A 14,581-nucleotide genomic window follows, 5' to 3' on the forward strand; every position below is an offset into this window, starting at 1 on the left:
TTAACGCTGTTCCTCTGATACCAATCACATGCTCCATTCTCTGTAATAAGATGTTGTGGTCAATGGTGTCGAATGCTGCACTAAGGTCTAGGAGGACAAGTATCGAAACAAGTCCATTATCTGAGGCTAAGAGAAGATCGTTGGTAACTTTCAACAGTGCTGTTTCTGTACTATGATGTGCTCTAAATCCTGATTGATACATTCTGTATGTAAATACAGTGCTTCCCTTTCTGCTCTGATCTGTCTGCTGCTGATATGCTGTTATAAAAATTCATTTAAAAATAAGACCGCATTTCAGTGTTCACTGAGCACAAATGATTATTAAAAGCATATAAAAAAATCAGAGCTGCACCGTGTTCTTGTTGAGAAACATCCTCTGTATGAGCCATGCTTTTCTCCTTATCATACCTCATAGCATTTCCCACCACTTGTCTAAAATTGGACACCCTGGTGAGTCTGACCCAGCCTACAGAGGCCCTCCCCTTTTCCCTCCCCCTCAGCTGGGGAACCCACTGGACAAATATAAACCTTTGTGTGAATCTATAATCAAAAGACAGTGATTATTCTCATTTAAAAAGGGGAGGGGGTTCCAGCATGGAGCTCTAGACAGTGGTTGCCATGGATTTCTTGCAAAAGCATTTGGTAAAATGGCACATCCCACTTCTGATGTCAGTGCTCAAGGAAAGGGAGAGCAAAGAGTTGACAGAGAGGGATAGGGAGAGACTAGGGCAAAGGGAAGGGTAGGATGCAACAAAGAAGGGAGGGGATGAGGGAGGGAGGGAAGAGAGGCAGCCTGTTGCTTATGATCATCAAATAACCTCCTCGTACTCGACAAGCCTAGTGCCTTAGATGGAGCACAGTTAAACGAGGCAGCCACAGAAGCTGAAAACACATCTCATGTTTTTCTCCATGTGAATTCTTTTCAGCGCATTCAGCAAACTACCAGCTGCTGAGGAACTGACTCAGGAGCACAGTGAGTATTTTGATTTTTGTTTTATATGAGTTGTGTGCACAAACTTGAGGTTTAGTGTACAGTAAGCCACACTTCCTTATTTGTAAGTCACACTTGGAGAGTTAGATGCATGCAGTACTATATTTGTTTTCACAGTAAGTTGGAAATCACAAGACTGGCAAACATTTTTGTAGCTGATTTCCATGGTTTATCTTAGCAGCATTGTTTGCATAATGTATTTATTCAGTGACTTTTATAGATCTTAGTCATATGGTTTTGTTCAATGTTTACAAAAGCAAGGAGATTTATTAACATTTCTGAAATTAACTTGGAAGTTACTGTCAGTTTTTGTTATTTAATGCTGATGGTAAAGTAAGATCAGGCTGATAAAGTTTTTCCTTTGAAGTTTTAAATGGTATTATTTAATTTTGAATCTATCCACCTATCTACCATATGTCTTTAAAAGATTAGTGATTTGCATACTGGACACACCGCATCTACTCCATGGTAACAAGGCTGCAGCTACATGACAGCATGATATGATCTGTCAACATTTACCGATATCTCATCAGAGACAAGGTTCATAGTTATAGGTAGATATTTTTTTCAGTCATGCTGTACAGGCAGACAGTGTCTCTCTACAACTTTGGATCAGTGATATATGATATGCAATAGGTCATCGTCTCTCCTCTAGGTAATTGTGACTATAATGAGAAGAACTAATGACTTTTTCCTGTTCTAACAGCTATTAGTGGCAGCCTGATTCTCCTCTACAAAAAGACCAGTAAAGTAATTATAATTTGCCATTCCCAGGTGTCTTTATGTGTAAGGTATCCAAGATAGATATCCGAGTGCCATTAAAGTAAATCAAAGAGCCACAGTCCAACCACCAACATTATTACCCAGAGCACCAGTGGGTACTCAAAGTGATCTTCAGTCAGGGCGGAGACTTAACACAAATCAAGTGATGGATGTGCTTTGAAAGTGTAAGTAGGATAAAGTTCTTTCCTCTCTTTTTCTGCAATCAAAGCTTTTGATCCTGTTTCTTCATGTCAGCTCACTTCAAATCCTTCAACCCAGCCAAAAAGAAAGCCCTTTGAGGTTATTTGTCTGGTCCATTCTTTCTGTCTCATCAACTACAGTACTTCTTCACTCTCAGCGCAATAGCGTTAAGAGTAAGTTTTTTCTTCACTTATCTTTGATTCGTTTATTGCTTGTACCTTCTGACACCTCACCCCACAGGAACCTAGAGTGGGTCCTTGTGCTGAGATCTTTTAAAAACCTCTGTCTAGAGTGACAGACTTTCAGATCTTCAGCAGTATGAGGTTGTGGCTCCCTGCACGTATACCTGGCCCTGGAAACACTATTATCAGCTGCCTGTGAAGAAGAAATTGTTTACATAGCCTGGAGCGATTAGGTGGTCAGATGATCAGAGCTGAGGAGGAAAAAGGTATCAAAAGATGAAAAGTGAATATTAGTTAATGCACACAGGCAATACAGAGAACTTAATGTTATGCAACCTTTATATAATCGAGTTAGATGAGCACTCAGAAACAGTGAGAGTGTATAATCATCCACTTGAGCAAGCAAAATGACTGATGAAAAGAAAATGAAGAAAAAAAAACATATTGTACGTACCAATGGTTATATGATAAATGCATTTGTACAGGTTTAAAGTTGAGGTAATACTAAGTATGTTTGTGGGCTGGTTAAATATTGTATGTCACAGTTTGCTAGGACTAAGAGTGTGTGTTCAGACATAATGTGGAGCAGTGATGCTGAAATGTGGGGATTTTGTGGCTCAGCTCAGACCCCGTCTTGGGGATAGAGTGGACAGACAGGGGGCAGGCTGTGAAATAAACTGTCAGACACAAAATGGCAGAGGTGCAATGCTTCTTATTTGTTCTCTGTTAGGGAAACCTTTTAGAGGGAAGTGAAAATATGCTGCAATGGCATTTCACCATGGAACTATTTATCATTTAATATACTGTACAACCATGAAACAATTTTTATAAAGAAGAATGGTACAGTATATTAGTGCTGTTGCAAATGCTGAAATGTTTGCATTTCAGTTAAAATAGCTATTAGTGCTAACATAGCTTATTACTGAAATTTATTATCCCCACAGCGGAGTTGTCTTTACCTCAAAAAGCACATTGTGGTGGACAAGACACATAATTTATCAACCTGGAGGTATAGTTTCTTCCAGAGTTTTCAGTTTGCATCAATACTGCCTACCTCCAAAAAAAGAAAAACTGTTTACAACTATTCCTGCTGGAATTACTGTAAGGAGCGGTCTTCTGGGGTAGAACTGCTTCTGGCATGCCTGACTGTTTCTGTGTTTAACCAGATTTCAGGGAGCGACAGGGAGAAAGAGTGGAGGGGGGGTAGTTGGGTCTTGGCAGCTCTTGTGGTAGTCCATTTCTGGAAACAGCACGCTCTTATGGTCCATTAGAGTATAGTGAGTTGTTAACGAAATAGGAAGAGAGTTTGTTGTTGGGAAGAGCAAAAGGACATCATGTGGTCTGAATGGTCCTTAAGCCTGAGAGAAAGAGAAAAGGCTAGGATGCATTTTGAGGTGATGTCTATGATTCTGAAATATCTTGCCAAAGAGCACTTATTTTGCAACAAACCAATACAACAATTATTGCTGAGCCAATAAGAATAAATATAGTTGTCAGGGCAGGTGGAAAACCATAACACTCTACATGCCAGAGAGTGGTCACTGTAAGGATAACAGCTGATAAAGATGTTTCATTTTAATTATCAGTCATTGAACTTCAATGACTGATTTCACCAGAAGTATTGATCACTCATTAAATTATGATGTGTTTGTTTTTCACAGACTGAGTCTATTTCAAATCCTTAATTCAGAGACACAATAGTAAAATCTGGGCATTTTTTCAGTACTTCCACCAATATTCAGCTATAAATAGTAATTATTAATAATTTAGCTATTTTTGTGCTCATTGTGTTCATTTTAATTAGTAAATTTGTACCAATCAGCACCATTTATATTGCAAGCTGTACATATTTCTTTGCTTAGAGTTTTAAAAACTAATTCTTAATCATTCCTGAACTTCTATAACACCTCAGAATTCTTCCAGTAATCATTTTCGCTAACATGCTTATTAAAATCATCTCAATTAACATTGGTGGTATTGAAGCTCTACTAAGACTCTTGAGAAAGGCACTGTGGGAAATGCATGCACGATGTAGACTCACAACCCAATGACTCACCAGGCAATCTGGAGAACATGCCCTGTGGCTTAGCTGTGATAACGCTGGCACAGAGCAAGGCCAGACCTCAGCCGATCTGGTGGGGAGAACAGCCTTCACTGTCTTTACACTGTTTCATCTCTGCTTCCGAGAGACTTCTTCCCCCAGAGAAGACATACGAGGCACAACAGAGCAGAGAAGAGAGAAAAAACAGGATTTTAAAAACGCTCCTGTGATTGTGGAGAGGCAAAAGCACAATCGGTATAAAGACAAAGTGAGAAATCAAACAGCCTCAAGGGGTTAAATGTGATTTAATCTAGTAGGAGAGTGGTGTAGGCCTGTGCACATCCACACTGGTGATGCATTGTAGGCGTACTGATAACCTCCGCCGCATGGAGGGAGAATGTGAGAATTTACGGCTTTGTAGCAGTAAAAAGGAGGGCTTTTACACTGTTTTGAGGAATGATTTTTATTCTTCTGTTGTGATTTTGTTAAACAGCTGTAATTTTGATTCAAGAGAGACAGTATTAGTGCTAAAAATATGGAAAACAAGATTATGTGCATTTTTTTAGTGACCATTATGAATATTGTATATGTATTTTTTGTTTTTCCTATCATAAACACAAGCAGTAGGAATATTTCCTGTGCACATAGATATTCCACATGTGAAATAGCCAACCTTTCTCAAATTGTATCATCATCAGGAAGTGCTGTCAGTTAATGCAACCAGGCAGGGAGTTGGAGAGGAGACCTTGGTGTGGATTTGCTCTAATCTCATGGGTGGATGATGGTGCTGACTATAATCAGTGGCTCACAGAGGCTGACAGTGCAGGTGCCTAATAACTATTCAGTGACACATTCACATCCCCGTTTTAGAAGCCAAGGCCTCCTTCCTGGCCCAGAATTGGTGGTGCAGCAAATCCAGGCACTGACATTTTAATTCCTGGCTGGCTAACCTACCTCCCCCTTAATTATTGTAATTGATTAAATTAGTTTGGACACAGGCCATGAGGTCCTTTCTGCACTAGTGATATACAGTACAGTAAACATTTTCTCCTTCTTAATCTTACATATTATGCGTTCTCTCTTTCAATTGATCTGCCTACAGTGATTTCAGAATATATGCAGACCCTTCACTTTTTGCACACTGTATTATGTTGTAGGCATGTATCATTCCAAAAAATCTTGACAAGAGCATTTATTTTATGATACATTATTGCTGAACCAACAAGAATAAACATAGTTGGCAGGCTAGTATGTAGAAGAAAATAAGACACTACACCCCAGACAGACAGCTGTCACTGGAGGGATAGTGGCTTATAAATATGACTGACTTAGATTGTAAGTCATAGAGGTTTAGCTCTCACCAGAAATACTGATCACTCATTAAATCAACATGTGTTTACATTTCTGTAACATCTTTATATACGGCATTTATTATAGCCAATAAGAATATGATTACAATTGGATGTGATGTGTCTGTGAACTGCCATTTTCTATACAGATTTTCTTCACAGAAATCCTCTTTGTATTTGGCTGAATGCATCCTTCCCTCAGTTCTGCGCAGTTTCTTTGTCCCTGGTACCTTAAACCCCTCCTACTCTCCTCATTACATGGTGCTGCCACCAGTATGTTTCACTGTAGGGATGGTATTAGCAGGTGATGAACAGTGCTTGGTGTTCATAAGACACATAGCTTAGGCATCCTGGCACAGAGTTAAGTTTTTGTCTTATCAGAACAGAGAATAATCTCTTACCTTGTGTGAGTCCTTTAAATGCTGTTTGCTAAACTCAAAGAAGCTGGCACCTGCCTTCTACTCAAAGTAGTGTCTGCCCAGCCACTCTACCTTGAAAGCATGATTGATGAAGAGCTGCTGAGATGGTCTTCTTTGCTTTAAGTTTTCCACCACTGATGAGAACTGGAGCTCTGTTAGAGAATTTGGTTTTCGTCCTGACATGCACTGTCAACTGGTTGATCTTATACAGAACTGTATACAGAGCTGATTGCCTTTTTAAGCTATGTCCAGTCAATTCAGTTGGCTGGACACAGTGACAGGTGGACTCACAATCACACTCTAGACACATCACAAGCAGGAAGCAAACAGGATGCACCTGACCACAATTTGCTACAGCAAAGCTCAATACTTTTGGAATTGATAGATTTCAGTTTTGTTTTTTTATTGAATTTGCTAAAATATTAAAAATAAAACCTCTAAAAACATGTTTGCATTTTATTGTTGTTATGGGTTATTCAGTTTGACTGATGGCAATTTTATTCATTTTTAAATCTACAACGCAGTAAAGTGTGCAAAAAGTACAGTGGTCTGAACACTTTCTGAAGCCACTGTATCCAAGACATCAACACCAAGAACAGGCAGTAGAAAAATAGTGTTGATGTTTGTTTGTTCTCAGTACAACATGTACAACATGACAACTACTGTAAATCATTGCAAATTGGCACACACACCTCTACATCTCAACATCTAACTCAAATGAATACATTAGTCCAACATTGAGAAAGATTTTTTTTTTTTAAATCTATAGCCAGATTTTTAAATGTTTAAACATAGCACAAAACAGTTACATGAGTGAATTATCTAACAACAGCCAGTGTAACATCAGGGTGTTTTTTAGAATTCCCAGACTGCTGTGGGTAACAGATGTTCATGCACACTGTGGGGAGTGACATTGTTATTCCTTGACGTATCTAGATCATGACCATATTTAATATGATGCATAGATGCATAAATGATATGTTCCTACTGTTAGGATAACAACATAGACATGCTGTTTTTGTAATGCACTAATACTCTATTGATTTGTCTATATTTTTATAGAGAAAGAAGCTTCATTTTGTTGTCAGCCTGTGCTCTCATGGGAGTGATGTGATCTGCTATCTCAATCACAGGAAGTATTGCAGTATAATTTTTCTGCATTTGATGCAAAACTTTAGTTTAGTTACATCAGTCATCAGTTTTTTTGTCAAGGTTGTTCAAAAATAAAGGAATAGTTCATTTTGGCAATATCTTTTTCTGCCAAGAATGAGACAGGAGGATAATACCACTTTCATGTCCATTTCCTGATTATCTAATTAGAGACTGGTGTTACTTATCACAGGAAGCAGGAGACTTTAGAGTTAACTGTCATTATACAAACTGTATTCAAGCTGCATCTGCCAAACCACAATAGTTAGCCACCAGTGAAAAAAGTCAAGCATAACAGACCTACAGGTCTATTACTCAATCTACTGTATAATTGTACATTTGTTGGGCAAACAGAAAAAGATCCATTAGCAACCACATATTTATTGGCGTCTGAACGACGTATAAGTGGCCTGTAGTTTGCTAACTACTTAGATCAACCATGAATGTCTTGGTTTGATATTAAAAGGGAAAAAGTGAGGACACACTGTTTTTTTCGCATGTCTTGCCTCATGTTGGAAAAACCAGAGTCTATTTGTCACTGGTGCCACATGTCATGTAATTGATTGGCTCCCTGTCAACTGATTTCCATGTGGCTTTATGAATAAGGGCTTAATACAATCCAATACAGTGAGGCCATCACCTGTAAATTTGATTTAGGAGTTGGGCTATTTTTTACATCACTGTTGATGTTTATGGTTGAATTTACATTCCTTATCTACATTGTATTTGCAGGTTTTTCAGTGCCAGACAACTGGTGCGTTGCAATTTTGAGAACAGCAATTGGAAATGATGTTTTGTTGTAAGTTATTTACAGGTCACACGTCATGCCTTGGTCACAAGTAACCACTTTACAGAGACAAAGTTTTCTTTTAAACAGCTGAGAAGTCAGTGTAACATTTTAAATTAAGATGCTGGTTAATATTAATATGTAACTTATCAGCTTTTCTTTGTTTTAGCTTAAAAATAAAGAAAAATTGCATTTGTAGTGGAATGTTTCAAATAGGTCTCATGCTTTCATTACATGTCTTGAATGAGTAGATTGCATTGTGAGCACAAATTGTTTACATGGGGCTCTCATAATGACAATGGGCCATTAAAATTAAAATTCAGATAATCTAAGTGCTCCCCCTGCTGCAATAAGACTGCATTGTGGTATTACTCATTCTTGGGTAAAAGCCACTGCAAATGCTTTAGTAGTTTTGTTCCAACTTACATCAGACATAGGCTTACATTAATGGATCAGTAAATAATTCACTAGGTCTATGTAAAAAGTATATTGTAATTGTTCCACTGAATTTTTACTAACCCTTTAGTTCAAATGTGTAAGACTAATATTTTCCTTCTATATTTTCCCTCTGAATGTGACAGTGTGCTGGTGGGAGATTGAGCATAGGGATGTGAGTGGACCAGTAAAAATGACCTTGTTGGCAGGTGATGGCTCCGACTATGACTACAGTGCCGTGAGCTGTGCCTCTGATTCATCCCTCACCACACCACCCATTGAAGAGGAGGAGGCTCGAAAGGGAGCCTTCTACAAGAGGGCGCAGTGTGCCCCTAACATTGGCACCACCCATGATGACATACCACTGTCCAGTGCTCGTAAACTTCATGCCATCATCAATGTGGGTGGCCTGCGTTACCAGCTGCCTTGGACCACCTTGGAGGACTTCCCCTTGTCTCGTCTTGGCCAGCTGCACCTCTGTAGCAGCTTTGATGACATCATGCGTATCTGTGATGACTATGATGTTACACACAATGAGTTCTTCTTTGACCGCAGCCCCTGTGCCTTCCGTAACATCCTGACCTTTCTGCGGGCAGGTAAGCTGCGGTCCCTCAGGGAGATGTGCGCCCTGTCCTTCAGGGAGGAGCTGCTGTACTGGGGGGTCCCTGAAGAGAGTCTGGAGCGGTGCTGTCGCCGGCGTCTGCTGCAGCGTGTGGAAGAGTTTGAAGCAATGGAGAGAGCAGAGGAGGAGGAGGAACTCCTGGAGGATCTGTTGGATTCAGATAGTGGCCACAGGGAGCACACTGCAGAGTCCAGACTCAATCGGTGCATGGGCAAGCTAAGAGACATGGTGGAGAGGCCTCACTCAGGCCTCCCAGGGAAGATTTTTGCTTGTTTGTCAGTGCTGTTTGTTGCCATCACTGCCATCAACCTGTCCATCAGCACCATGCCTGCCATGAGACAAGAGGAGGAGGCGGTGAGTAGACTGATGACATTTAACATGTCACTGCATCCAAAAAAACATGTCAAGATTCAGATTCAGTGAAATAAATGTGTTTGCATGTGAGAGAGAAAAAGTAAAAACGACTTGTCTATGTCTGTTGGGAATTCACCCTGTGGTGCACATAGACAGCAATAAATCACAATATAAATCACAATAAATCATAGATTTGAACTGAGCTGCATACAAAAACAAAACTGAGGCTAACTGACATGTTATTTTGAAAAGCAGTCATTAAAAACCCAAATAATGGCATCTCTCATCAGTCACGTCATTTAAAACCTCATTGCAGTGAGACAAGAGGCCCTGCTGAGAGAGGCACAGTAGCCTATGCAACAGTTGTTTTGCCAGAGTAAAAAAAATATAAGATGTCTCAGTCTGCTGTCATGAAATGCTTTCATTATTGTGTCTAACTTACATTTCATTATTGTCTAACTGCACCCTGGTCTCTTTACTCAAATCAGAGGAAAATTAAATATTTGAGCCACACACAATTCCTTGCAGAGTAAAGTGCAAACAGGTTTTTAATAAATTTAATAATATAATAATAATAATAATTTCTTAGATGCTCTTGCCAAATTTCTTCTTTGGATGGAAATGAAGAGTAACTGCAACCACCGTACTCTCCATATCAGACTTCAGAAACAATGTTGCAGTGGTTTTAAAATGCTCATGCTTTATTTGATGCTGTATATATCCAGGAAATGGGCGGAAGGAAAAAACAAAACCTTAACTGTTTTCAATTGAAAGAAACTTCACATTTCATGTTTTTGACAAAAGTCATGTGCATTAGGCCTGCTTTTCTCATTTAGTCATGTGGCTCCTTGTGGATTCTTGGAGTTCGTTTATATAAACAGATTAAATGTAGGATGAGTTGAACATCTGCTGTACAGTCACAGATTCACTCTAAATCAAAGAATCAAAGAAGAGCCAAGGAGGCACAAAAACTAATAAAATGACTGCTCCTGATATGATGAAGTTAGAGTGTTTTTTTTTTTGACCTGATACACTTGCTTGTTCACACTTCACTGTTCTTGGTATGTCTGAATTAAGCTGTTTAATTAAAAGTGCCAGTAATCTCAGTCTACCAGTTCCTTCACCTCTAATTTGTTGCAGCTAGACAACGGCGTTGCATTTGCACACTGCAAAATGTTCCTGTCTTTGATTTTTTTTTTTTTTTTGAGTTTTCAGGTGCTTTTATGGGTCTACTTAAAATCATTCCCTCATCTGTGGGTGTGTTTCATAATATTTTTCCATGGTATTGACTATGTTCAAAGCCTCTGTGTCATGTACTATGTGTTTTGAAATGCTTTGAATCTTATCAGCAATGCACTGAACTGAATGATAATTTAATGTTTTAGTTATATAGGTATCAAAACTGATATTCCAAAATGCCACTCACTGTTATGTTCATCCACATGATTAGTAAATAAAACACAATTTCAGGGCAAACACAATTTGTGAGGGCAAGATATTCTCCTGTTAATTGTCAAAATATTTTGCAAGTTCTTTATTTCAGCAGCATCTTAGAGGGCTTAGTTCCTGAAATTCACATGGAAGTGGCTCCCTCTAGTGATTAAAGCCATCACTTACATGCTGCTGACCACATCTCTTTCATTAACAGGGCACATGTTCCCAGATGTGCTACAACATCTTCATTGTGGAAACGGTGTGTGTGGCCTGGTTCTCCCTAGAATTCACCCTGCGCTTCATTCAAGACCGCAACAAGCTGACATTCCTCCGTCAGCCCCTGAACCTGATCGATGTGGTGGCCATCCTGCCGTACTACATCACACTTCTGGTGGACGGCACCTCCAAAGGGGAGAAACGACTGGGCTCTGGCAGCAGCTACTTGGACAAAGTGGGCTTGGTCCTGCGTGTCCTGAGAGCTCTGCGCATCCTCTACGTGATGCGTCTAGCTCGCCATTCACTGGGCCTGCAGACCCTGGGCTTGACAGCACGCCGCTGCACACGAGAGTTTGGATTGCTCCTCCTCTTTCTGTGTGTGGCCATTGCACTGTACTCCCCCTTGCTATACTTGATTGAGAATGAAATGGCCACCACGCAGGAATTTACCAGCATCCCTGCTACCTACTGGTGGGCTGTCATCACCATGACAACAGTGGGTTATGGAGACATGGTACCAAGGAGTATCCCAGGGCAGGTGGTGGCTCTGAGCAGCATCCTGAGTGGGATCCTTCTCATGGCCTTTCCTGTCACCTCCATCTTCCACACCTTCTCACGGTCCTACATGGAGCTAAAGCAGGAGCAGCAAAGGATGCTGCAGAGGAGGACACACTTCCTGCTGCGGAGCCGCATGGCTGGCCTCGGCAGCAACCTCTCCTTAGAGAGTGATATGCTCTTCCCCATAGGGTCGTCTGACACCAGAGACATGGATGACTGAGACTATTGAACATAAGAGGGCATGGGGTACAATAGAATTTGAAGAATAAAAAGAAAAAAACAGAAAATGTTTTTTTTTATTCCCAGAAATGCAGCCTTGCTGTGTAGCAATGTGCTTTTGGTTAAACATGAAGGATCTACAGAGAGGAGAGGAAAATGAGAGGAGGATTAGAAATAATTCCACCAAACAATGAAAGATACAATGGGACAGAATATGAAATAAAATTTTACAAAGAACACACTTTATTACCCTCAAACATTCACCCATTATCTATATCCGCTTATTCCTATTTAGGGTCACGGGGATCTGCTGGAGCCTATCCCAGCTGTCTTTGGGTGAAAGGCAGGGGTACACCCTGGACAGGTCACCAGTCCATCACAGGGCCACATAGAGACAAACAACCTCACACACTCACTCCTATGGGCAATTTAGAATAACTAATCAACCTATCATACATGTTTTTGGGCTATGGGAGGAAACCAGATTACCCAGAGAAAACCTACACATAAAAGCCCATGCCAGGTTTTGAACCAGAAACCTTCTTGCTGTGTGCATGCTGCCTTACCCACAAACAAAGATCTATAATATATAGGAATTCAGATGTGAAATATGTGATTTGTCACAAGAAATAACTAAAGAGCACAACTACAGTGTCCTTATGAATAAGCAACATAGCACTGTTTGTTATCTGATTAGATGTTTTAATGGATTTGTTGATGTCATGTTAACCACTGTCACTTAATGGATGATGCTCTCTGCTTTGGTATGTACCAAAGGTTAAAGTGAGTTTTTGTTTAAGTTAAAATGTGACCCTTACTGATTACTTTCTGAATTATGCTGGGTTCCTAATAACATATTGTCCTTCTTCTACTCCTTGAAGTTCCATATGCAATTTTTGAATACTTCTGAACAACTTTTAAAAAATAGCAGTATTGTGTTTGTAGTCACTGCAGTGGCTGTGCATAGCTGTTTACAATAAGTTCTTTCTTTACAGTGGATTTAAACTGAATTCTGTCTTTTGAGCCTACCAGTGTTTCAGTGTTGCTTTTCATTTTAACTTTAAATCTAACTTAGTTTTTAGGTGTGACACATGACAGACCAATAACAGTGTCAGTTGGTGTGGTGTCCTACTGCACATGCAGAAGTAAAATAATACAGCATTAAACAACATAGTACCACAATACTTATGGAAGAACAATAATTCAGTATAATGCAAAAAGCACTATACAACAAGTAACAAAATACAGTACTACCATGCAGCTGTAATTAAATGAATCCCTAATTTTTGAAAAACCCAGAGCACTGTTAAAAACTTTAACTTCTGGAGAATCATCAAAGACTCTAACCAACTGTGGGGTGGGGGGCACTGGTGGCGTAGCGGTAGCGTGCCCGTCCATGTACGCAGGTGACGCCGATTCAACTCCAGAGCCGGACGTCCTGTATACCTGCATGTCTTCCCCTCCTCCCTACCCTGGCCTCCTGTCTATCTACACTGTCCTATCAAAATAAAGGCAGAAACTGTCCAAAAAACAAAGACTCTAACCAACTGGATACAAACTATTCTGTCTGTTGTACAATAAAAATTATTTTTAACTGCTCTCCCAAGTTGCAAGATCTGCTCCCTAATCCAAACAGTAATGGTAGCCAGAGAATTAAATATGTCAATAATCAACTTGTGCAGTGTGGAACAGAATGAACCATTTTATTATCCAGTGTTGGTGTGTGTTTACATCTTTCCAATATTTTATATTGGTATACCAAATAACATGTTATAACACACATTACAAAAAGAGCAAAGATGTGTATGTCATGTCCAGGTACCTGCGTTAGGAAGTACAGTCACATCTTGGGAAACATGTCAAAACGTTTTTCTTGTGCAACACAGAATATTTTGTGTTGTCTTGAAAGTGCATATTAAAGTATTGTTAAACATTTTTTATGGGTTTTTCAAAGATGTACTGGTAATTATTTTCAGGACACTCGTGCTTAGCCCTGTGACTTCCATCTAGCCATTCTCTAAACCAATTCAGGGCCATGTTGGGCTGGGGCCAATCCCAGCTGACACTGGGCAAGAGGAGGGGTACAGATACCAGTCTATCACAGGGCTGACACTTAGAGACAGACACAGTCACATGCAGGCAAGTTAGAGTTACCAGTTAACCCTACCCAAACTTGCATATCTTTGGACTGGAAACCCATGCAGGCACAAGGAGAACACAAAAAGGCCCCAGGGCTTTGAACCTGAACCTTCATGCTGTGAGGCAGCAGTGCTAACCATCTCTCCACCCTACCACCAAGCTTTGTGACTTGATTGTGACAAATTGGTACTTTACTTTAGTGCTTGTATTTTACTTGAGTACTTCTACTTTCCATGAGCGCTTCCTTTTTCTAATACTTTATAATTCTACTTTGCTCCGTTACGCGGTACGTTTTATACCATGACACTTACAGGTTAGTTTGGAGATTAATATAGACAGATCGTAGGCTACATACAAAACATAAAACCAGTTCATATAGTGATGCAATGTTACAGATGAAGGCCCAACAGTATTTTTTTTAATTAATAACCACATCTCAACCAGTTACAACAGCCAGCTTCTTTTATATTTATGATATAGTAAAAGCCCAATAAAATCATAACATAGTAAAATAACTTTAGAAGTGGCAGTATGACTGCATAACATGTACTTTTATTTGCTGATAATTTTAATTGTAAAGAAGAATGCTGCTAAGTGTTTCATAGTTTAATGTGCAAATTAAAAGCCGTGCTGCACCTCATGCGTGTGCAATAGATGTGCTATCTCTTGTCAGCAGCAGGTGGCAGAAGTGTGCCACCGAAAAGAGAGAGGGAATGAGGCTTG

At 39.8% G+C, this 14,581-nt stretch overlaps 1 protein-coding gene across 2 annotated transcripts; it reads left to right on the top strand.

Annotated features, from left to right (window-relative positions):
• Positions 1-830: 830 nt before the first annotated feature.
• On the top strand, positions 831-12,249 carry kcng1 (potassium voltage-gated channel, subfamily G, member 1). 2 transcript variants are annotated; one of them, XM_026332850.1, is made up of 4 exons: positions 831-973; positions 7,827-7,893; positions 8,463-9,292; positions 10,941-12,249. In XM_026332850.1, the coding sequence occupies exons 2-4, from the start codon at positions 7,881-7,883 to the stop codon at positions 11,718-11,720; spliced, it is 1,623 nt and encodes a 540-aa protein (XP_026188635.1). In that variant the 5' UTR covers positions 831-973; positions 7,827-7,880; the 3' UTR covers positions 11,721-12,249. The 2 variants fall into 2 exon arrangements, with proteins under 2 accessions (XP_026188635.1, XP_026188636.1); XM_026332851.1 differs by lacking the exon at positions 7,827-7,893.
• The last annotated feature ends 2,332 nt before the right edge of the window (positions 12,250-14,581 follow it).

Source organism: Mastacembelus armatus, chromosome 7, assembly GCF_900324485.2.
Source record: "Mastacembelus armatus chromosome 7, fMasArm1.2, whole genome shotgun sequence".
NCBI lineage: Eukaryota > Metazoa > Chordata > Actinopteri > Synbranchiformes > Mastacembelidae > Mastacembelus > Mastacembelus armatus.

Coding starts and splice junctions, on each gene's coding strand:
- kcng1 (XM_026332850.1), top strand. Junction 9,293..10,940: donor TGAGACAAGAGGAGGAGGCG/GTGAGTAGACTG, acceptor TTTCATTAACAG/GGCACATGTTCCCAGATGTG.